This window comes from Pseudorca crassidens, chromosome X (genome assembly GCF_039906515.1).
Source record: "Pseudorca crassidens isolate mPseCra1 chromosome X, mPseCra1.hap1, whole genome shotgun sequence".
NCBI classification, from domain to species: Eukaryota; Metazoa; Chordata; class Mammalia; order Artiodactyla; family Delphinidae; genus Pseudorca; species Pseudorca crassidens.
Window position 1 is genome coordinate 30,371,110 of NC_090317.1, and position 23,791 is coordinate 30,394,900.

General features: G+C 43.7%; 1 protein-coding gene across 4 annotated transcripts in view; it reads right to left on the reverse strand.

The window, feature by feature from the left end:
• Positions 1–1,175: 1,175 nt before the first annotated feature.
• LONRF3 (LON peptidase N-terminal domain and ring finger 3) overlaps positions 1,176–23,791 on the reverse strand; it is a 36,044-nt gene continuing 13,428 nt past the window's right edge. For 2 of the 4 annotated variants that reach the window (XM_067723217.1, XM_067723219.1), the window contains 7 exons: positions 23,203–23,293; positions 15,276–15,390; positions 12,960–13,081; positions 10,667–10,825; positions 9,903–10,065; positions 8,890–9,039; positions 1,176–5,776 (listed from right to left, as the gene is read on the reverse strand). In XM_067723217.1, the coding sequence (XP_067579318.1) occupies positions 5,621–5,776; positions 8,890–9,039; positions 9,903–10,065; positions 10,667–10,825; positions 12,960–13,081; positions 15,276–15,390; positions 23,203–23,293 (956 nt within the window). In that variant the 3' untranslated portion in view covers positions 1,176–5,620. Of the gene's footprint in view, positions 5,777–8,889; positions 9,040–9,902; positions 10,084–10,666; positions 10,826–12,959; positions 13,082–15,275; positions 15,391–23,202; positions 23,294–23,791 lie in introns of all 4 variants that reach the window. The other 2 variants (XM_067723218.1, XM_067723220.1) reach the window with 1 other exon arrangement.

Consider the following 23,791-nt stretch of genomic DNA (forward strand, 5'->3'; position numbering starts at 1 on the left):
CTTTGCTCAAACAAGACCTTCTTTTTCGATGATCCAATCCAGTTCTCCAGAAAGGATTAGGCAGGCATTCTGGGCAGAAGAACTGCCTCGGAGGGAAGATCGTGCCTTTGGCCAGCGTGTGCTCTATCTCATGAGAACCAGACAGTAGCAGACGAGGCACAGAAGGGCGAAGTCCAACAGAGCCAAGCGTCCCCTTTGGGCCCTGGTTGGCAGGAGTTCTGATTTTTCTCAACTACCCGAAAGATCCTGTTACAAAGAACAAGGTCAGGCCCAAGTGGAGTGTTCTATCATTTTGTTTTTTTTTTAATTGTTTTACTCCTATGTCTTTTTTTCTTCAGTGGTAAAATAGAACCTGTGTGAAGTCCTCAATGGCACGAGACTAACATCTGTACCGTAAAGGAGGTGAGATGTTGCTGAAGCTCTCGTGCCACAGTCAGCTCAGTCGACACTGCTCATTGCCCTAGTCAATTTTACCAATTTTCCTGTCAAAGGGTTCATGCTGTGGGCCTTAGCTTTAGCCTGTTGTTGAGAAACCATTTAATTGAAATAAAACGTGTAATTTGCTTTCATGAACATTTTATCATGCCAAAGAAAACAGAGTAGGTAGTGCGCTCTGCTTTAAGCAAACTCAATATATGAATGGATTGACAAATAAAGTAGGGGCAGATTATTAGCAAAAAGGTTCAATATAATTAGTAACAACAAGCTTTTCTGGTGCATTTTTAAACAATTAGTTTAATCAGTTCACACCTGCCTCACTGTCACGTACATAAGAGCTTGCTTTCTGAGTGCAGGTCTATTTCCTTGGAAGATCTCCTGGTCAAATGTATTACAACCAATAGGAACAAGAACAAAATAGATGTTCTGATCCCTTTCCTTTCTATTCAGCTTCCATCAAAAAGATACTGGGCTTCCCTGGTGGCGCAGTTGTTGAGAGTCCGCCTGCCGATGCAGGGGACACGGGTTCGTGCCCCGGTCTGGGAGGATCCCACATGCCGTAGAGCGGCTGGGCCCGTGAGCCTTGGCTGCTGAGCTTGCGCGTCCGGAGCCTCTGCTCCGCAACAGGAGAGGCCACAGCAGTGAGAGGCCCACGTAAAAAAAAAAAAAACAAAAAGCTGAAGTTATTTGGGCAATTCTTGCCCTAAAGTATGGGTAGAGTTGTGTTAGATACAAAGTGAGACAACAGGAAACATTTTTTAATGAACAACAAGCTTTCACAAAGACTGTCTATATCACATTGTTATTACAACATAGATGAGCTGAAACTTCTTTTGTACAGATTTAGAGGAAAGAAGACCCTAAAGAGACATCAAGCATATAGAGGTAGTTGAATAGCAATATGGGAAGAAAAAAAAAGCATTATCTTAATTCCCCTTTCAGCTCATTACAGTGCAAGAGTAAAATGGCTGCTTAACAAACAACTGGAATTACAAACACAAAGACACATTTGCCACTGTTTAAATGGCTTGCTGGATATTTTAATCCTGGCATTACTGAGAACTGCATAAAATGACGGAACTAGTTTATCTAATAAGCTTACGATGCCACATTGAACTATTTGCTCTCCTTTGATTTTGTTGTTGTTTATTATTTTTGCTTTGACTACAGATAAATGTCAAGCAAGTTTTAAAATGATGCATAAGCTACAGTGTTGCTTTGTAAACTTTAAATGGCTACACAGTCACGAAGCAAAAGCTTGAAAATGACACCAGGAACAGAGATTACAGGCACTTCTCTCTCAAGGTTAATTTAGCTCATTTGAAAATACCCATTTGTAAAGGAAAATGTCTTCATTTCACCTCTGGATGTGCATAATCCAGATTATTAAATAGTCAAACAGTGGGAGCTATCATTCTAAGAGGAACCAAACGTGTACATTTTACTTGGCTCCTTTTCCTTCTTTCTGCACTCAGGGAAGGCCACAAATTGCAGCCCATGCAGCTGGCTGCTTCTCAGAACTGTCTTCTATCAAATCAAAACCTCATTCCTCAAGCCCAAGAATGGGCTGAAAATCTGTCCTTTTCCCTTATTTGGGCTGCCTTCTATTTGCATCTCGATTACATATCTCTGCTATGATTCTGCCTTAGGAAACAGAAATGGATGCAAAGTCAACATGTTGGGAACTCAAGGAATGAGTCCCTGAATAAAACTCCCATCTTGGAAATGGAGTTGGTGAGGGGAAACACAGCCCCCAGCGGGTTCCAGTCTATCAACAGTATGCGATCTATTGACAGTAAGAGACTTCTGAGTGCTGTGAACCAGCCTCAGAGCTCCACTGCTCCAACAGCCAGCCACAGGGGACTATCTGAGCCCAGTCCGGCTCCACAGGCAGAACTGGAAGGGCCACATGTGCAGTGATTCCATGAGTCCCAGCATGCTGCAGCAGCAAGGGGCTAGAAGCAGTCGGCCTTCAGAAAAGGCAAACTGTTGACCCAGTCAGTTCTCTACCCCACTGAGTAAGGAGCAAGCACTCTTTTCTCCAAGTTGTCTACAGAAAATTAGTTTTATCATTTTTCATTTTCTACATTTTGCTGGTTATTAGCTAGCAGCAATAGTACAGTACAAAGCAGAAAGGCATAATGTCTGCTTGGTACCTAATATATATACACACATGTACATATATACACAAACACACTCATATATATATATATATATATATATATACACACACACACACACACACACACACACACACACACATACACACACACAGAAAATAACCTACTAGGAAAAGACTAGGTAAATCACAATAAACAGGAAAATTAGCTGAATAAATGGCACTAACTACCAAGGGGGAAGTCTTGTCCTTCTGGCCTAGATTTAACTTTATGTTTTTCCTGTATATACTCTTTATTCCCAAGCTTTGCAGCAAAATCAATTTACAAGCAGTGAAATAGTCATGTCCAATTGATTACCCCATTCAAGTACATATCAAAGAAAGCCAAGGCTTAGCCTTGCACTTTGCCTCCCGCCACTACTGAAACAAAAGCTTGCTGTAAAACAGTCCAAATGTGTATCCAGGCTACTGAGAGAAAAGTGCAACTCTGCCCAGCCAAGCTACATTTGCTGGGGTTAGGTCCTCTCTTACCAACGCGAAATATTCTATGATGCGGACTTTTAGACATTTTGGAGAGCAGGAAGTGATGAGATGGTTATTCTGATGGAGCTAGAACTTAAGGCTTCCGTTATATCAGAAATTCTAGACCTCCAAACAACACTAATTTTTAGCCCTCTTGAAAGAGGAAAAATTTGCTGATATGGGATTCTCCCTTATCTCTGACCCTAATTTGTTTTCCAGTCTTTTCATTTTCCCAAACAGACTTGACTCTCAAAGGCATTACATGTAAATAGTTCATCAAGTTATGGTCTGAAAATCAGAGGTGTGGATTCCCCCAACCAAGTTTAAAGGAATTGGAAATGGGTATTGTGTGTAAAGGCAGGGTTTTATGCCAGTGTGGTCCCCTGATGATATTTGTAACTATGAATAATCTAATCGTAGCTACTATTTGTTGAATGACTCCTATGTGCTAGGCACTATGCTAAGTGATGTATGTATATTATCTCATGTAATGTTATAAGAACCCTACATGCAGTATTTATCCCCACCACTTGCTAGTTGACAAACTGGTGCTCAGAAAAAGTGAAATCACAAAAGTAACACATCTAGCAATCCAAGACACTTATGACCCTTTTCTTTCTTGCATTTACACTAGACAGTAGGAAATTACTGTCCTAGGACTGTGTTATGACCACATGGTTGGGCACCAGGTGGGAGAGGGAGCCTTTCATTTCCTCCTACCTGAGCCTTGTAGAGTTTGCTTAGGCAGTAACCACACCTATGCTTCCATTCTTCACCAGCCCAGCTGGGCTCCAAACATCAAACCTGGTAACATAATGTTCTGACAACACGGTGTTCATTAAGAAAGTGCAGAAAAGGTTATTTGGTTTCTGCTTACATGAATCTCTTTTTTGTTGCCTGGATCATCTCATTCTCCCTTTTCTGTTTCTGGCCACAGGTGGTGATGGAAGAAGCCAGACTGATTACCTGAGGCATTAACCTCTAGCGGGAACAGAGTGGATGGGCTGTGTGGGAGTCTCGCACTGCAGCTGTCCAGAGTCACATGGGGGGAGGATAATTTGCGTGAAGGTAGGAACAACACGATTCACTTCTTCGCTGTCCTAGTCTTTTCACTCTGTCATTATAACACTCCTGTTTTCAGGTTGTCCTGGCACTAAAGAAATCAAACTGGCACTAAGCAAGCTAAACAAGACCTCACTCTTACCCCCTTTACCACTATTCTTCCCCTGTATTGAAATCTTTGGCCCATCTCAGTGAGGAGGAAAGACCGTGTTTAGATAAAATCATGGATTAATTGCTTCCTTTGAAAAGATTTAAAAGCCAAAAAGATAGTTTGAGGGTTTCTTAAAGGGTTCTACCCTCTTTCCTGGCTTCTTTACACTTTTAATAATGAACCGTCCTTCATCAAGTGTTTGCACACACGCTAGCCAGGCCCTGATCCTCAGAACCCTGAGAAGAGGTGAGGTATGGAGGCTAGCTGGGCATGGCTGTGACACGCCAGACTGAAAACCATTACCTCTGAAGGGTTAAGTATTATCCTGCCTGAAAGTCCCATTACTAACTGCCCTGGGGAGAAATTAAGATGTAATTAGACTGCTGAAATAAATGCCTATAAGAGATTGTAATAGAAGACACTCCTCTAATTCATCTCTTGATTCCAGGAAAATAATTCCTTCATCCTGGCTCTGTATGACACATAGAAAATGGATTACTTTTATTGTACCCTGGCTTATTCCACAACCTATGCCAAATCCCTTAAGTATTTTATATTGTTGGGTTCAAACTGAAAGCAAAATAGAATCTGTAAGGATAGATGATCTTGGCATGATTCTGAACTTCCTTTAAGCATCCAATTGGATAGATACAAAAATGGTTCAAGAACTGGGATCAAATGTAGCAAAAACTGTTAAAGCAAAAATTGCACATTTCTAGTATTGTTACTTCCCCCTAGGTACATGGTAAACCACACCAATAAATAAAGCAGTATTTTTCAGTAATGCACACTTAAATAGTTACAAACATACATGTAGAAAAAAAGGATATGATAGTGCAGAAAATAAATTATTAATACAGAAGGAAGTATGAACATTATTTTACACAACGCTATATAAAATATGAACCATTTGGAATGACACCTCAAAAGTCAGTGAAATAATGCAGCAACATGATTAGTAACTGGGCATCACATTTCAACCACACAGTCATTCGTCTATGAAAGACAGAAAATTAAAGCAAAATCACTTTAAACTTTGAGAAAATTTTACGTCAAAATCAAAAAAAAATTTTTTTTCTTCTGGGCTCTTAAACAACCTCTGCTGTGCATGTAGTTGTGCAGCATGTCAAGAAGCATCTTAAGAAAGAAAGTTTCAAACAGATCACATTCTTTTGGTCTTTCTACTTAATCTCTTTCTGATCAATAGCACGCTAATGCCTCTGTTTGATGCTTCCTTCTAAGATGTTATTGCAATTAGGTGTATTTACAAGACGACTCCCCCATGGTGGTGAGGGGAGCGTGGGAGCTCCTTTTCAGCAATCCACTCACTAGTTTTGGTTTCGGGATATAAAGGCCAGGACTCGCCGAATACCGTTCAGTCTATCCTTTAGGGACCTCATGGCTAGGAACGGGAGCTGAGCTCGGCTTTCCAGTGGAAGAACCGCTAATGTCCACCAGCACCAGGCCGGGCCATTGGGGTTGATCTGCAAGAGAAATGCAATGGGTTCGTCTTATTCCTGTGGAGGTGATCCTAGCCTGTAGGCTTCCAAAGTTGCCAGGAAACATCCCAGGTGGAACTGCTTCCGCGTGTGGCAAGGACTGCTAATTACCCCCCATCTCTATTTCCCTTTATCTTAGCTGGGCATACAGCCACCCAGGGGGTGGGGGTGGGAAGGCTACGTTTCTCAGCCTCCCTTGCAGCTAGGTGAGGCCATAAGACAAAGTCCTGGCTAAGGAGATGTAAAAGGCAGTGGTAAGTGTGACTTCTAGGCCATGCTCTGGGAAAGGGGCATGCGCCCTCATTTCCTCTTTGTCTCCCCTTCCCCTAGCTAGAACACAGACATGCTGATGATCAGTCTTCTTCCATCAGGAGGATGAGGGCAACACTCAAAGGGCTTTGTCAGGAAGGAGCCTGGGTCTGAATGATCTCACGGAACAGGGGTGCCCCAGCCCTCCATCTCTATGACTTACACTCTCTATCTAGTTTAAGCTACAGTTGTTTTTGGTAGTGGTTAAAGCAAACACATCAGTTTCCTAACGAATACACCATACCTTCTAGCCAGTGTGATTTTACAAGCCGAACTATCTACTACAGTCGGCCCTCCACATCCATGGATTCAACCAACTATGGATCAAAACTGGTTGGTTGAATCTGTAGATGTGAAACCTGTAGATGCAGAGGGCTGACTGTACTCATTGCACTACATAATTTTATAGAAGGGATTTTGGTATCCATGGGGCCTCCTAGAACCAAACCCCCATGGATACTGAGAGACAGCTACTCAGCCTCTTCCACCTCTTAGATTCTGTTTAGGCCCTTTGGCCTGATGCATAGAGCATATGGGTCTTCAGTTCTCATGACCCCTTAGGCTTTGCATGTCTCTTACCTCCATTTCCCTGTTTCTGGCTGAAGGCAACAGAGTCCACATATGCCAGCTCACTAAACGGGGCCACGGCTAGCTTCTCCCCTAAAACCAGAGCCTATGATTCACAGCCCCAAAGCACAGCGATCCCACTTTGCAAAAATTCCAATTGGAAAACACAGTCACATAGAAATATATTCCATCCCAGGTTTCCTCCAATAAAGAGCTTTCCTATCCTACAGTGATCCTGCACCAAAATTCTGTTTGTCAGCAGCGTCCCAGGTACACGTTGCAGACATTGGTGACTTAATTTCCTACTAAGCCCCAAATGAGCTTTCTGCCCACACCCTTCAGAAGGTTGGCTTTAGGACCGCAGAGAACCACATTCTACACGCGGGATTGTTTGCTTCCAAACTGGTCACCTGATTCTCCCACAACCTTCACTGCCTCTTTGCTTCTCTGTGCCTCTAGCTCCATTTGGATTCTTTTTGTCCCTCGCTGCAGTCTGTAACGTGTTATCCCTCCTATGATGAGTTCTGAATGTTAGACTGCCATATCCTGAACTGTATTTCCCAGGACCATTAACAAAGATGTTTAAGCTGATGTGAACACATGTGGTGGTTCCTAGGAAACCTCCTGCAGAGGCTTAGAACATTCTTATTAATGGGACCACTGGGGCTACAGCATTGACTCGACCAAACTGGATGGGTTTTATTTTTTCTGCTGCTGCTGCGGCCAAAGCAACAGTCCTAATAAGACGTGAAATGAAACCCAAGATTTCGGCTTTCTGTGTCACTGAGCCCTTATGAATCACACAGTGGCACCTGTGTTTTGTCTTGTGGAAGATGCTGTTACCATTGCTGATCGCTATCTTCTGCCTGACTAGGGGAGAATGCTTTCCAGAAGGTGAAGGGGAACATTCAGCTTGACCATGAGGTTTCTCAGAGCTCTGCCGTAGTCCTGAGTCACAGTGGCCCAGAGCCAGGAGCTGGATCATCTGGAAGCAATGGCCTTTCTCCCTCCAACATTCACGATGCCTTTGAATGGGGGCGGGAAAAGGAGCCACCTCTGCGGCCCGGAGAAACCAAGACACTGCAGCGCATTAGGGAACAGACTGGTGTTTTACAGCCTCGGAATGCAAGAGGAAGAAGGGACTTTAGAGACCTCGTCGTCTACCTCCCTCATTTCAGAGATGGGCGGAAAAGTCAGAAAGGGGAAAGGACTTAGCCGAGGTCACACAGCTAGAGAGGTAAGGAGGACCAGTTTTTTGGCATGGAAGTCAGAATATACATATTCTATTTTACTATTGTGATAAAGTCAGGAATGAGTACAGGGAAAGAATCAAGGAAGTTATGGAGGCGATTATGCAGGAACCAGGTCAGAATGTGGAAAGGTGATGGGGGGAAAATATTTGACTAGGATATCTCCAGCCTTGTCCTAGAGAGAGTATTCCCTGACGTACACCAGGCAAACAAAGCTTGGTGAAACTTAACTATCTCCACTTTCCTGGAGAGCTTCAGATCTGCAGCTTGATCTCTCAAATGGACCTGTCCCTCCGGGAAATAGACTGATCCAGTAGAATCTAATGAACTCTTTTCTAGTATAACTCAGCCAAGGGTAAATTTAAGGATTGGGTCAGTTGTCTCAGGAAAACTTGTTCATCCCTGATGAGGACAATGGCAGGGGTCTGGACCTGCAGGGCTAAGCGTGGAGGGACCTGGGGGTGAAAGGTTTCTGTGATCCTGCAGTTGGAAGCCTGTAAGGCGGCTGGCCCTAGCTCCTCACTCCTTGCTCCTGCAGCAATCAGGGAGAGAGTTATGAAGCCTCCAGGAAGTGGCAGCCTTTGGTCTCAGCTCCCTAGGTACCCTTCTCTTAAGCCTGGCCTTTGGTGAATCTTGTCACCCTAACACATCATCACGGTAGGAATCTGGACTCACAATTAAAGGTTCTTCTGTTGATGGTGCCTGTGTTCCCATCCTCTCACTTAACTAATCTCTTAAAACCTATCTTGGATCCAAGTTCCTACTGCTTTACTTTAGCTCCTCCAGTTCTGATGAGGGGTCCTTTTGTTCTTACCCATGATGCCTACTGCCCAGCCGAACAAGACCGATTCGGATCCATCTTCCTCTCTACGCTAAATTTGCTGGGTGGAAACCACACACGCATCTAATCACAAACCCCAGGCTCTCTCATCTGGTGGGGGCGACTGATTACAAAGAGACATTTTTATATACCTGGGGATCAGCATCTTTCTCTGGCATTGGACCAAAATGATTGAGTATCCGATTCTTCAGAGATGATTTGAGTGAATGAAACCATGACGACGCTTGCTCATAGACACAGTTATGTAATCCCATGAGCTCAGCACAATCCTCTCCTTGAACCTGAAAGTATCAAAGTGGAAGTGAAGCATTCTGTACCTTCTCCCTCATGCCTAGAGCCCCTTTTGACACCTGCCTATTTGAGCATCCATCCTGTCATCTTACGGGAAGACTCACCCTTCCGGCTTTCTCCTGTGTAGTGTGTGAAAGGCTCCTCAGCCAGAGGATGGGCTTTTTCATTGTTTAAACATCTGCTTTCCCACTGCTCCCCGGGAGGAGAGGGAGCAGTGTCTGTGTCTCCGTATGTAACTTTATCTTCCATGTCAAATACATTTATTCGTTGAGCAAATGTTTATTAATTTCGTACTATGTAGTGAATGTAAATATAAACACTTATGGGATTATTTACCTCTTCTTCTACCCGTTAGTTCAGAAAACCAACGATTAACTGGACATGTCATCTTTCTGCCTTATGGGATGATGGATTATTGGGAAGGGCTCTTGGCCAGGCTGCACAGCTAAAAATAGACATGTGCATGTGAATCTACAATTATCTCAAAAGAAAAAGGTTTCAAATATAAATAAAGCAAAATATAAAATACATATGTATAGATCCAGCTCCAGATCTTGGTATCCCTGGCAGAGACCTAACTCCTATGCTGAATGGGCCCCAGGGTTGGCCTGGCTTGGCATCTCTTATGCATGAATATAAATCAGCAACTAAGCGGGGAAAGCCCAGACAAGGGGCGCAATCACTGCCATTCCACAATCGAACAGCAGCCTGGCAGCATTCAGTGTGGCAGCAGCAAATCGGTGAGAAATCCCAAGGCCCCCATCCATGCCCAGAAATCCTTTTGCAATCATCTTGGTCTGCCAAGCTACAGGGCTAGCTTGGCTTCAGGATTCGTGGCACTGACCACCCTCACCTTTTGGTCTTCAATGTATTCGATGTCAGCTGTGTTGTAACCATCCCGCTGGCCCTGATGGAGGACCTTGAAGCGTCTCTTGCCTATGCTGTCGACCACTGAGCGGCCGTCAGCAAAGAACTGAACGTTTCTGATCTCTAGGATGCAGCCATATTCCGCAAACCTGTTTATGGGGAATGGACTCAAGAAAGTAAATTCTTGATGAGCTGTTTCCCTAGCCTGCGCACCTCCCCCCATTTTTATAACCCCGTGTTGGGCCTTGAGGGACTTCTGCCTTCTTGCCTGTCCCAGGGTCTGTAGCTGCAATAACACCACAGGCAGTGCCTGTATGAGAAAAAATTTTAACGTGTAACTGCTACCATTTATTGTACTGTGCTCACATGTCCATTATTAACTCACCAATCCTCCCAACAAACCCCACGAGGTAGGCACTATTATTGTACCCACTTTACAGATAAGGAAACTGAGTCACCGAAGGTTCAGTAACTTGCCCGAAGTCAAACTTGCTCCAAGGATGGAGCCAGAATATGAACCCAGGCAGTTTGACTCCAGGGACCACACTCTTATAAAACACGTTTTAGACTATATACCATCTGTTTAACAAAAGGTTGATCCTGGGGTTCCTTTAAACAGGCAGCCTCTCACACGGTAAACTAGGGGCCAGAGGGACCCTGATCCTTACAAATGCTCCTGGGAGGGCCCCAAAGTAAAACAAAAAACCCTTTCCACCCAACCTCCCTTTACTTGCATAGCTCCTCACTTACCTTTTGACAGGATCTCCAAGGCACATGCCAAACTGTCGTGTGCCTGTCTCAATGCATCTACGAATCATCAGACGGTAACAAGGCTCAAAGATGTGCAGGGGACAAGGAACCGTGGGATATGCCATGGTACACACGAAAATAGGCACGTTCTTATTTAAGCTGTCAGGAAGAGCAAAGGACATGCATCTCACAGCGTTGAAGCAGAACACAGAAAGGCTGGTCAAATTTCACCATGTGGTTCCCCCGCAGGAAGGCAAGGAGACATCAGGTTGAGACTGATAAAAAATACTAAAATGCATCTGGTGCTGTGGGCTGAATCCTATTATCCGGTGCACAGGTTAGCCTAAGGGCTACGATTAAAATTGACATTCTACACATTCTAATTTGGGTAATGAAGTTCTCTAGTACCTTAACATTGTCGGTGATAGTTATACCTCATATTATTCTTTCTTTCTTTCATGCTCTCCACTCCCAACAATCTCTCTAGGTGTCTTGCTGGCAGTATGGGGAAGGGTGGTAAAAGTGGACCCAGCTCTCCAGAGGAATGGTGGGAAAATCTCTGCAAGACCCCCGCGAACATCTCACATATTTGCAAAGCCCCCAGAGGATCTGCATGGCAGGCCCAGCTGGGAGGAGGAGGGAGCAGTGGAGAGGCAAGAGTAATCTAGCCCAGTGATGTTCAAACACTCCTGTGTGTGCATCAGAATCACCGGAGGCCCTTAAACGCAGACAACAGGCCACTGCACCCCCGCAGAGACACTGGTGCAGTAGCTCTGAAATCGACACCTACGAGTCTGCCTCTCAACATGTGCCCATGAAGACTCAGACACATGGCCTGATGGGGAACCACCAATCGGGCCAGCTCCTCCTGGATCACTGTTATTTTATCCAATACAGGGACATCTGAACATAAACTTACCAATAGATATATAAGATCATTTGCCCAAATCTCAAAAGGATTAAATTTAGGATTCCTTTTAAGAGAAATCCACCTAGTATATTCCAGTGTTTGTCAATCAGACATTAAATGGTATTTGAGAAGAGGGCCCAGAGAGACTCAAGGTGAACTTAAGAATCAGAAATAAAGATAAAGATGCCTTGAGTAGATCTAATATGTTAATGAGCAAAGAACGATTTCATTTCTGGCTCCCCAGCACAGCATGTTATTCAAAGTGAGAGGCACAAACGAACTGGTGGCAGTTTAGAAATGTTCTCTACAGGGTGAGCATAAATCCAGAACAGCTTTTGCCATTGGGAACTTTGCCCCCAGAATGCTGTGAGAATCCCACCAGGGATGGGGAGATGGGGGGTCAGCAGTATGAGAGACAGAAATCAGTGATTTCCTTCCTGCTTTTTCTGCTAGGTGAGTTGTTCTTCTGGCCAGGCAGAGAGCTTGGAGCCTTACTTCTTTCTCCACCCCTACTCTCTACCTCTCACAATACCTGTGATGGAAGAGGAAGCATAATAACAAGCAGCATTCTTACTATTGCTTTTAGTAAGTGCTTACTATGCACTAGCTCATTTGATCTTCATAACAAGTCCAAGTCTGTTATTATCCCCAAGTTACAGATGAGGAGACTGAGGCCCAGAGACGTTAAGTGACTTGCCTAGGGTCATGAAGTATACTCACTTTGTGGCAAAACTGCATCATAAGCCCAGGTCTGGCTGATATCAAAGTTCTTAACCTCATAGAACCTCCTTATGTACCTGAAAACCGTCTTCTGGATACAGCTGACCCTTGAACAACACGGGGGTTGGGGCGCCAACCCTCTGCCCAGTTGAAAATCAGCATATGACTTAGAGTCGCCCTCAGTATCCGAAGTTCCTCTGTATCCGCGGTTCTGCATTCATGGATTCAACCAACCACGGATCGGATAGTGTAGGACTATAATATTTACTACTGAAAAAGACCCACGTATAAGTGGAACCGCGCAGTTCAAATCCATGTTGTTTAAGGGTCAACTGCACTTCATTAAGCCCCCCTGATTAAATTATTCCAATAATTTGGTATCCGTGATACCCAGTTACTAGTGCCAATATGTGACCTGGTCAGTGGTTCGGCTTAGGTTTCTTCAGTGGGTGCTGGTAAATGAACAACTCGCTTTCTGAGGATGGAGCGGGTAAGCCCTTGTTACAGCATTTGCCAATTTCTGTGGTGTTAAATACTCTCACTGTGGCCAATTTCAAGCTACCAACATGGTATCACTAAATGAGGAGTTAGGAGGGAATGTACACTTTCAGTTCTATGACCTGGTATGAGTGAAACTGAAAACAGCAATGTGCATATGCATACTTAGAAAGTTCTTCCATTTCCTCTTCATAAAGCCTTCTTCGTTCCTTGAGTTCTTCTGGAAGGAATTTAGCTATTAGCTCTTCCATTATGACATTTTTACTGTATTTTCTTGATGCCAAGCACTATACGGGGAACAAGGCAATTAGATATTATGCAGTCAACAGAAAAACACAAACCACTTCTGATGTAATCAGTAGAACAGTTAAATGTCCCACATACTGGAGTAATTTAGACCCACACACTGGCAGCTCATACTATCATAATGTATATATTCTCTGGAGGTTAGAGTTTAGCTTAAAAAAAACCCACATGCAATGAATTACTTTTATAATTAGAAAAATTATTTTTAAAAGGGGAAAAGACCTGCAATGGAGTTTTAAAAATGTCATAGCTTTCCTACAACGCTGAAATTGACTGAGATCATGTTCTTGTCAAAAAAGGGAGAAAATCCTTTCCTTTCCTTTTTCTGATTATTGCGTTTATAAGCTCCCAGAAATGGTCTCCATCTGGGATATGCTGAAAGTCCGTGGTCAAAAGGTTCAGGGAACTAAAAAGCAATTTTCAATTATTGATCCTTTCCTGCTGTGCCCCACTCCCAACCCCATCCCAATGCTTGGGCTTCGGGATATTTCAAGTCTATATATTATACATAGTTTTTTCTCCTCTAATTTTAGTTTTAAAAAGAAAAGCTATACTGGTGATTTCATTTGCCTATTTTTTTTATTATACCGTCTAGGTATCACTGGATTTACGTTATAAACCCTGATTTCATAACCTAACTCGGGCTCAGTTGTCAATTGTCACTATTACTCTCCTCCCAAACCCCCTAGTCCGTGCATATCCAGGGATCTGTAAGGAGTGGGTGTTTGTGTGAACCAGGCAATGGGAACGAAAACATCTGCAGAGAACTGCTGGCTATGGAAACCAGCCACACAGACCCAGCAGGGGGAGCTCCTGAGTATAAAACGGCAGGCTTCAGACATTTTTTCCTTTCCCAGTACGGGCTACGTCTGCCTATTCCGCAGTGAACATGATCGGAATAAGATATTTCTCTCTCTGGAAAATGGTGCAAGTGTGACCCTGTGCGAAGACACAGAGATAGATGGGAATATCTTCTAGGCCCTAAGTCCAGGACCTCACAGCCTCTGCCTCCACGATGCCTTCTCAGCCACTGCCATTGCCTGGCTGCAGAAAAACCGGCTGCTTTGACCAGTCCCAGTCTTTGGGGAAAAGCAATGACTCAGGAGGTAGCCTCTCCAAGAGGGAGGTGACTCCTCCGCTGATGCTGAAACAAAAACCCAGTAAAGGTACATACTAAAATTTTAACGGTAGATTTTCCTTCTTTCTGTTAATCTGAATGTTGTAGTGTTGCCACAACACCAATGTATTATTGAAGTATAAGGACCATGGGCTTCTCACCTACAATCAGGACAGCAAATACCACCTCTTCACCTAGGCCAGATATGACACTGACCCTGCCCGGCAGCCCAATACACAGCTTCAGGGCTATCCTGGATGATTATTGCACTCCCTTCCCTTAATTTAAATGTTGGGGTGTTGGGAAAGCTTGACACATGACTCCTCTGGATCTACATTCACCTAGAGGTAGTCTTGCATCATCTCCAACCTCTCCTCAGGGATGACAGGGGTCAAGGAACATTTATACTGATTGTAAAATATGGTACACAAGTCCCTGGGGTGGGGGGACAAGACGGATGCCCACATCTGCTTGTGCTATAGAAAATTACAGCAAGTCCATTTGAAAGACAAAGGTGGCAGTTTGGGTGATTCATTTTAGAGAATCTGGAAGCCCCAGAGATTTTCCAGCAGACAAATGTCTGCTAATAAGTACAGTGGCAGCTGAGGAGTGGGGCAAGGACCACAATGAAGGTCTGTGAGGTTTTCCTGGGGACCTGGGAGTGATCTCTTCAAACCACAGAATAAACATTGATGATAAGGGGACATCGGAGCTCATCTGGTCCAAGCCCAGGGAGGACAAAAGATTCACCCAACATGATAGTGAATCAGGTGCCATGATGGAATTAGAACAAGAATCCATGTTTATCATCATTTTGATACTTTTGTTTCCAACACAAATTAATTTCACTACTGACAGTTCATAAAAAGCTAGATGTTGCCTCATTTCCCTGGAGGACTTTGTGGAGAGGGGAGGGGTGGCTCTAAGACAGGAGAAATAAATGGTCTGAGGGGGTGTTTTGCTCTAGCACAGTGCAGTGGCTTGGGATCCAATAGGATGCTGTCTTCGTACCCAATTCCCAATAAGCTAACCCAATCAAGAAAGAAAGAACGTTTTACCTGTGAAAGACCATCTTTGCACAGTGGGCACTTCGCATTGTGATCTAGGCATCTTTCAAGGCATTTTAAGCAAAAGGTGTGTCCACAAGGTGTTGTGACTGGCTCATAGAATAATCTGAAATTTAGGAATCAGAAGGCAAGAAAACTGCAATCAGACCAAACATGAAAGACAGAGCTATTCAATGTTCAGGTGTTATAGTATTATTTGGGAAATTCTATGTGCGGGGGTGGTTCTTTTTCCTTTTTTTTTTAAAAAAACCCCTGCTGTTGTTGCAGTTCAGAAAAGCATTTGCTTTTTATTTCTGAGCTGGATTTAAATGCATTAAATTATGCATTTATTAAAATTTAGGACATAGCTAGATCATTTTGTAACATTAGTTCTAGTCAGTCTCTTCCAGGGCATCCACACTTTTTTCCCTGTCAGGTCCTAGAGAGATGAAGATGAATGCCCAGAGTGTCTTGAATAGCTTCCATTCTAAAATACTCAGCCAACCTGTTCACCTGAATATATGTAAACACATAGATAAACAAACACACACTCCCATATTTAAGTACTTTATATCATATTACACTGGAAAAAGACTAGGCTTATTTGCTAACAAATAACAAACATAACTGCCTTTTATATGGATGTAACAAACATAACTGCCTTTTATATGGATGGATCATTTTCCTAGGGACAACAGAGTAATATTATTAATGTGCTTACTGATGGATAGACAGACAGACACATACATATATACATGTGTATGTATACACATACTTTAATTAGATCCTATTTTAATTGTTTTGCAGGAGCTATTTTTTCAAAGCAATCTGAGGATCTCTTAAAAAGCGGTTCTGTACATTCAGAGATTCATGGATTTATTTTGCTTAAAGAAAGGCTCACCTGCAGCAGGACCACTGGATGGGGGCAGCTGAAGATGATGCTTCAGAAGCGGAGCTCGCACTCACCAAGAGGACAGAGAGAAGGGAAAGACGCCTGACCAGCCTATTTTGACCTCACAAGAGTGTTCAGTTGACAGGAAGAGGCTGCAGGCTGCACAGCCCCCTCGTGTGGCCAGGAGGTGCACCAGCAGCCTGGCCCGCACAGCCAGGCTGAACAGAGGAATCAGAGCGTCAGAGCTGAAAAGTACTTGAGGAAAAAAAATCGAACCCGCCAATCAGAATGAAACTGAGATCCAGAGAGGATGAAGTGGTTGATCTAAGAGTACACAGCCAACTGTTGGCAGATGACATGGAAAAAGAAAAGGTACACGTCTTCCCCTTCCAGTAGTGTGCCTTTTCTGTTAGAACAGTGATTCTCAACCCCTGCTGTGTGTGAGAACCACCTGTGTTGCTTTTTCTTTAAATAGCTTTATAGATGTATTATTGACATAGAGGTATAGACTGCACATACTTTAAGCGTACAGCTTGAGAAGTTCTGACACACGTACACACCTACGGGGCCACCTCCACAACCAAGATAATGAACATGCTTGTCACCCCCAAGTGTCTCCTTGTGCCCCTGAGTAAACCCTCCCTCTTGCTCCTCCCCAGACCACCGCCCTCCCACCATCACCTGGGGAACTTTAAAAAACTACAGAGGCCCAGGATCTCACCTACAGAGATGCAGATCAGTTGGTCCAGGGTAAGGGCCAGGCATCAGGATTTGTCGAGCTCCTGGGGTGGTTTTAATGTGTAGCCAGGGTTGGGAATCACTGTATTATACAATCCTACTAACCTCTGCGTGGGCGAATCTACTCTATTGGTCTCCAAACCTAATTATCAGAGTCCCAGGTGGAACTTTAAAAACGCAGACGTGGCAAAGTCTCACTGGATAAAGTTTACAATTCGGGAGGTCAAGGGGAGGAGCAGAGATTTGATATTTTTAACAAGCCAATGAAGGTGTGGGCTAGGAGAGAGATTTTTCATATATTTACTGTTTTCTACTTTTTAAATGTTATCAACCTGTTTAAAAAGCAGTTAATTTGTTTAACCGAGTTAATAAATTTTAGTTACTAAATTGGTCAAAAAGTAAAATTAATTTTCAGAAAACCTCTTTGATGAAGGTCCTAACCAGTGTACTGAGGCAAGGAGAAAAAAAGTTTGAGGACTTAAAAGGGGAAAAACCAAATCTGCTGTTATTCACAAATGGTATGATGATGGACTTAGAAAATCTAAAAGAATCTATAGAATGATTATTAGAATTAATAAGAATTGATAGAATTAGCAAAGAAGCTAGAGAAATACACACACACACACACACACACCCCATTCAACTGTAGCTCTATATACCAGCAACAAGCATGAGAGAATACATTTTTGAAAAGATGACATTTACAATTGCTTTTGAAAATTGAGTGCCCGGGAATAAATCTAACAAAAGTTTATGAGACGTCTATTGAAAGAAACTGTAAACATTTCATTGAAAGAAAGTAAAGAAGACCTAACTGAGTCCCAATAAAAACCCCAATGGGTTATTTTACTTGTTTGTTTGTTTTTGTGGAACTTAGCAAGTTGATTTCTAAACTTTATAAGGCAAGGCAAAGGGCCAAGAAGAGCTGAGACACTTTTGAATAGCAGCGATGTAGGAGGACACGCTCTACCAGACATCAGAACTTACTATATAGTGATTAAAACAGAGTAAGACTAGCACAAGGACAAATAGATCCGTGGAATAGAAAAGAAAACCCAGAAATAGACCGAGACCCAGATTCTTGATTTATGACAAGTGTGGCGCTTCAAAGCAGAGGGAGGATTTTCAATACATAAATAGCATTCTCAATAACGCTATCTGGGATAGTTGGCTATCCATAGGCGGCAAAGAAGTTGGACTGCCTCTCACACCATACACAAAAAGCAATTCCATGTGGGCTGTAAAAATAAATGTGAAGGGCAAACAGTACAGCTTTTAGAAGACAAGATAGAACATCTTTCTGACCTCAAGGGGGGGGGAAAAGATTTCTTAAACAGGACACACACACGAAAAAGCTAACTGTAAATGAAAAGAGTGATCATTGTTACTGCATTAAACTTAAGAACTTGTTAGCACGTCGAAAGGGGCCATTAAGAGAGCAAGAAGGCAAGCCAGAGCGGGAGAAGATATCTGCAGCACACGTGACTAACAAAGGACTTATATGTAGAACATACATAGAGCTCCTACAAGTCAGTAAGAAAAAGAGAGATAACCCAATCAAAACTGGGCAAAGAGTTATATACGCACCAGCAGACATAAAAACTGTTCATAGTAACGCTGTCCATAATAGCCCTAAACTAGAAACAACCCAAATATCCATCCAGAATATAACTGATTTTGGTCGATTCATACAATGGGACACTATACACTAATGAAAATGAACAAACTTCACCTACATGTAATAACATGGATAAATCTTCATCCTGAGGAAAAGAAGCCACAAAAAAAGAATCCATTCTGGATAATTCAACTTATATGAAGTTTTTTTAAAAATAGGAAAAACGAAATTACACAGTTTAGAGATACATACAAAGGTGTCAAGTTAGTGGTTTCAGTGTCGGGGGGGGTGTCATGCTTTGGAAGGGGCACACGGGCAGCTTCTGGAGTCCTGGCAATGTTTTATTTCTTGGGCTGAGAGGGGTTCCATGAGTATCCTCTTTACAATATTTTGTTAAGAGAATATATTCATATTTTTACATACTTTCCCACTGTGTCTATTTCACAATTTAAAGTGTTTTTCAAAATTGAGATTTGCAGGCTGATTTTGGGAACTACTGCTGTGATCTAACTCCTAGAAGCAGCCAAAGCAGATGATCTCATTTCCTCAGTAATTTGAGACCTATGAATCCGAATGCTTTTTATACATTACTTGACGACGCTAATGATGAACACTGACTGATGAATCTGTATCTGCAAAACGATTTTTCTTGAGAATTTCAAGCCTTTTGTTCATTGAAGAATGTAATCCACATACAAATAATAATGATATAGCTGGCCAATTAATTGCAACAAATACTGACAATTAATGAGCAGACGAATGAAACAGACACAGAAGGATACAGCAACTCTTAGCAAGAGCTATGATTAAAATGCTCCTGATCTCAGTGGTCACAAACAAGAATGCTGCCACAGATGCTGCATGATTATTGCTTTGAAATAATTCAAGGTTCAGAGGCTTAGAATAGATCATCTTTCAATACTCAACCCACTTCTATATTCAGGCTGACTGAGTAAAGTGACTGGGGACAGATGGAATATATTTCTCTCGCTATCCTGGATGTGTACAATACTGTTTTTCATATAAATTAACTTTATACAGTCACAGGCAATAATTGGACTAGCTCCATTTTACTATTGAGGAAATTAGGACTCAGACAAGTTAAAGAACTTGTGCAAGGTCACACAGCTAGCTAATAAGTATCAGGGCTTGGGATTCTAAGTCACATGTGAGTCACAAGCCCATCTTCCTTCTCCACTACATGACACAGCCACGACTGTTGTGTTCATCTATATCTAGAACACACACCATCCGTGTATATGTAGGTGCACACACTCACACACACACCCTTTCCTCTCTCCCTCTGTCTCTCTCCCTTCCTTCTCCCCACTGCCAGAGAGAGAGAAACTCTCTCTATGTAGACAGAGCTAGAAATAGATATATACTCAAATCCCTCTCCCTTTTATTTACCAGTTTAGGTAATGATTTCGGAAAACACTTCAGGGGGGCATTTATAAATCAGAGTAGGGCCAGATTTTCTCACAAGAGAGCATTTTACATTGTCACAGTGATGGAGTAAACAGTAGTCATAATAAATGCTTTCAGTTAGATGTCAGCCCGGATAAGATGTTTGGCCTGTCTGGAAATAGCTATCTTTTCCCACCAGTTACATCCTTGTATTGTGCTCTTTTGCTGCTATCAAATGAGAGCAAAGAGGGAATCAGGAGGAGGGAGGGGGCAGGGGGAGAGAGAGAGAGAGAGAGAGAACTGAGCAGCTAAAACTAGGTTAAATATAAAGCTTTTCATTTCAATTGACAAAGAGGTCACTGGGCCATTAGGTAACTGGTTCAAATATCAAACATTCTTGCTCCACATCTCAAAATATCCTTGTCACCCCAAAAGTCCTGCTCCACAGCAGCCCCAGAGGTGGCCCCCAGGGCTAGGATATCTGGAGCAGGTAAATCCCAAGGGAGGATCTGCACTCACTGAAGACTGAGGGGCAGAGAGTGACTTCCCTCAGCACAGCTCTCCCCGTCCAGCAAGGGATCCAGCAAGGGAAACTCGGAATGGAGACTGGAAAGTTTCTCATTAGCTCACCCTCCAACTGCTGCTCCATTCACTCTCTCCACCATTCTCCCTGAGGAATTTATAAGCCCCTCGGGACTTTCCCTCTAGAATCAGAACAAATAAATTCACACTCTAACTTGTCTTCTACCAATGCAGCACCACGGCCACTGGATTTCATTCTAGAAACCTGCACAGGAGGTACAAATGTCTATAGTTTCATGACTCGGCAGATTGTTTGAAAATATCTACCCTTAAACCCTCTCCACCAAAGACACATGAGGGTCATAACGGAACGTAATAATAATCCTAATAACAATTTAAAAAAGAAAAGCACTGAAGAGAGGTAGAAACAGGAGCTTTTCCAAGACTGCAATAATTCCAGCTAAAGCATATATTTGAAATGGCCTCTGTCGATATGTGATTTCTGACTTGGAGACAAGCCCTGTTGGAAGGGGAACTACATGCTTTTGAACTAGTTGTAAGAGCCTTGCGATCAGAAACGTTCTCTAGACCTGGCAGGCTTCTTTTCACCTTAAAGCAGCTAGAGTCCCACCCACCCCACCCCCGGCCCCGGTAACTTACCAGCCCATACAATAACTTCTCCAGGCAAAGATGGGTTTTTGCTTTGAAGTCTCATTTAGAACAGAGGGGCAGGATAAGGGAAATAATGGCTTTTAAACTCAGAGCGAGCCAACTAGAAGGGGGTCTTATCCTCTTGGTGTTTATTTCTTGGACCAAATTTCTAACCCTTCTCTGAAGCTCCCTGTTGAGATCAGGGACAAACAAGATGAAAGGGAGAAAAGCAGAGGAAAGGGAACAAAAGAACTTCAACCTCAGGATTCTTAGCCCTCAGGGAAAACACAAACAGGATGAGTCTGCGTGTTTGATTCTGCGTCCCCGGGATGCCGGGAGGAGTGTTAAGGAGGATAAGTACACCAAAGACCCAGGCTTTCTTTCTGAGTGAGCTGAATCAAGTCTATCAAAGTCTGACATCTGAAGGACCACGGCTCACATCGCGGGCTGAGAGCCACAAAGGCGTTATTACCTGTGGAGGCCCATTTGTCTGCTATGTTGCTGTGAGGGGGAGGGGGAACTGGTTATACAGCCCATCCTACCCTCGCCCACTCCACCTAAACTCAGACAGTATACGGCAGGCTTGCTGCTACCTTCTTTATCGAGTCTGTCTGAGCTTATGAGCAAATCTGACAACTCTAATTTTTTTAAGAGAGAGAAAAAGTATGTGTTCGGGTAATGGCCACCTTACTCATTTTTCTTCAGAGGACAAGAAAAGTCATTCCGAGTATGCCTGGGATTGATACGGAAGGCATATGTGCTTGTAAAGGGCAAGAAGACCTCTGAGGAGCCTCCGCTGGCTGGATCCATCTGTGTGGTGGACCGAAAGATTTTTCCTGACTTCTCTTCTCTTGGTTCAACCATCTTAACAACTTTTGTGCAAATATCTCAGCCTCCTTTTAAAGCTCTTTTGGGGGAATAAGGCACACTTGAGAATCTACTGAAAGCTGTGGACCTCGTCCTGGAAAACTCACACACACGCACACAGACACACACACACACACACACACTTTTACATATAACTGCAGGGAATTCTTAGATCTATTAGAATCCATAGATAGAACCCCCTCAGGGGTCCATGGACCTAAAGTTAAAGAACCTCTGGTCTAGGAAAAAAAGTTAACATTTATTGAGTACTTACTATATGTCAAGCACTATTCTAAGTGTCTTAAATAGATTTTCTCAGTCATAACAAGCCCATAGAGCAGGTACTACTGTTCTCTATTTTACTCATGAGAAAACAGTGGCAGAGAAAGTCACTTGCTCCAGGTCAAACAGCCAGTAAGTGGCAGAGCCTCCGTTGAAACCCAGGCACCCTGGCTTTGGAGCAGCTCCTCTTAGCCACAAAGCCACAGCTGTGAAATGAAACAAGTGAAAGTCATTTCTTTGCACAGACCACTGCTGTAGCAGTTTCCTTTTTGTGTATGTTGGAGGGTGGGCAGGCATGTGGATAATTTGTGTGTCCAGAGGTCTGAGAAAGTAGAGATGACGTGGCAGCGGGTGGAGGAGAGACGCTTGGCCAAGTGGTACATGCCTACTACTGACTACTGTGCAGGGCACAGAACAAAAACTAATCAGGCCCTCTCTTGGCTTCCAAGGAATAGGCCTGTGGTGCTGACACTGGCCCTTGAGCTTTGAGACCTTGATCAAGTAGCCAGTTGAGATTAGTTCCAGGGTCACAAACTTAAACGCCTACAAGGCACCCGGAAAGCAAAGCAAATGCGAGAGGAAGGCTGGTGTAAGGCAGTGGCCATGGGAGGGGGGCCGTGACCAACTGGAGTGCGTGTCCTGTCTCAGAACATTCACTTTTCACAAGCCCCCAAATCCCGTGAAGGCCGAACAAAAGACATCCAGCCTGTGCGCCATCAGTCTGTGACCTCTGAGTAGACTGTTTCCTTTCCACTCTCTAGGTATTTCCAAGTCAGGAGTGCGGGGAATGCATTCTGTAAGCAAGGGACACAAGCTAGCCCGTGTGACAGTTAACGGCGTGATTTCCATTTTGTTAGAACCACGCTTTTCCGTGCTAACCAACCAAGCAGTAGTTCACTAGCAGACAAGTCCTGACACCAGAGGGGAAGAACACTCAGGCAGTGACAGTACACATCACATACCTCATACAGAGGGAGCATTCAAGGTCAGAGGCGTCAAAAGATGCGAGTGGAACACTGAGAGCAGGTTTGGCCCCCGGAGCAGCGGGAGGATCTGTGGTTTAGAGAGCAGAAGTCAGAGCTGAACCAACCTTGGTTTCACAAACAGCACTTCTGAGGCAAAAGAACCCAATTATTTTTTCAGCCTGCCACTCTCACCACCTCCCAGAGAATTGATTTAGTGGCCACGTGAGCCACTGAGAATGGGGTACCCTGAAACAGGCGCTCACGGGCTTCCAACAGTCCCATAAAGAGACGCGCAAGTCAGGGACCGTCCGGAGCCCTGGGGGCTTCCTTCAAATGCAACAGGCGCCTCACTCAACAAGCGGCGGCGGCAGCAACTCCGCGGACTGAGCCAGGCCTTCAGAGCTGACACTGAATCTTGGCACTGCCAGCGCTCTGGGAAAGGTATCAAGCTGCGGCTGCCGCTTCTCAGATGCCTGCCTACGGGAACACGACTGGGAAGGAGCGGAGTGAGGCCTGATCGCGCTGCCCTTGTCCTACGTTCCCGGAATGGGGATGGGGGTAGCCAGAGGCTGGCCTGGAAGGAGGT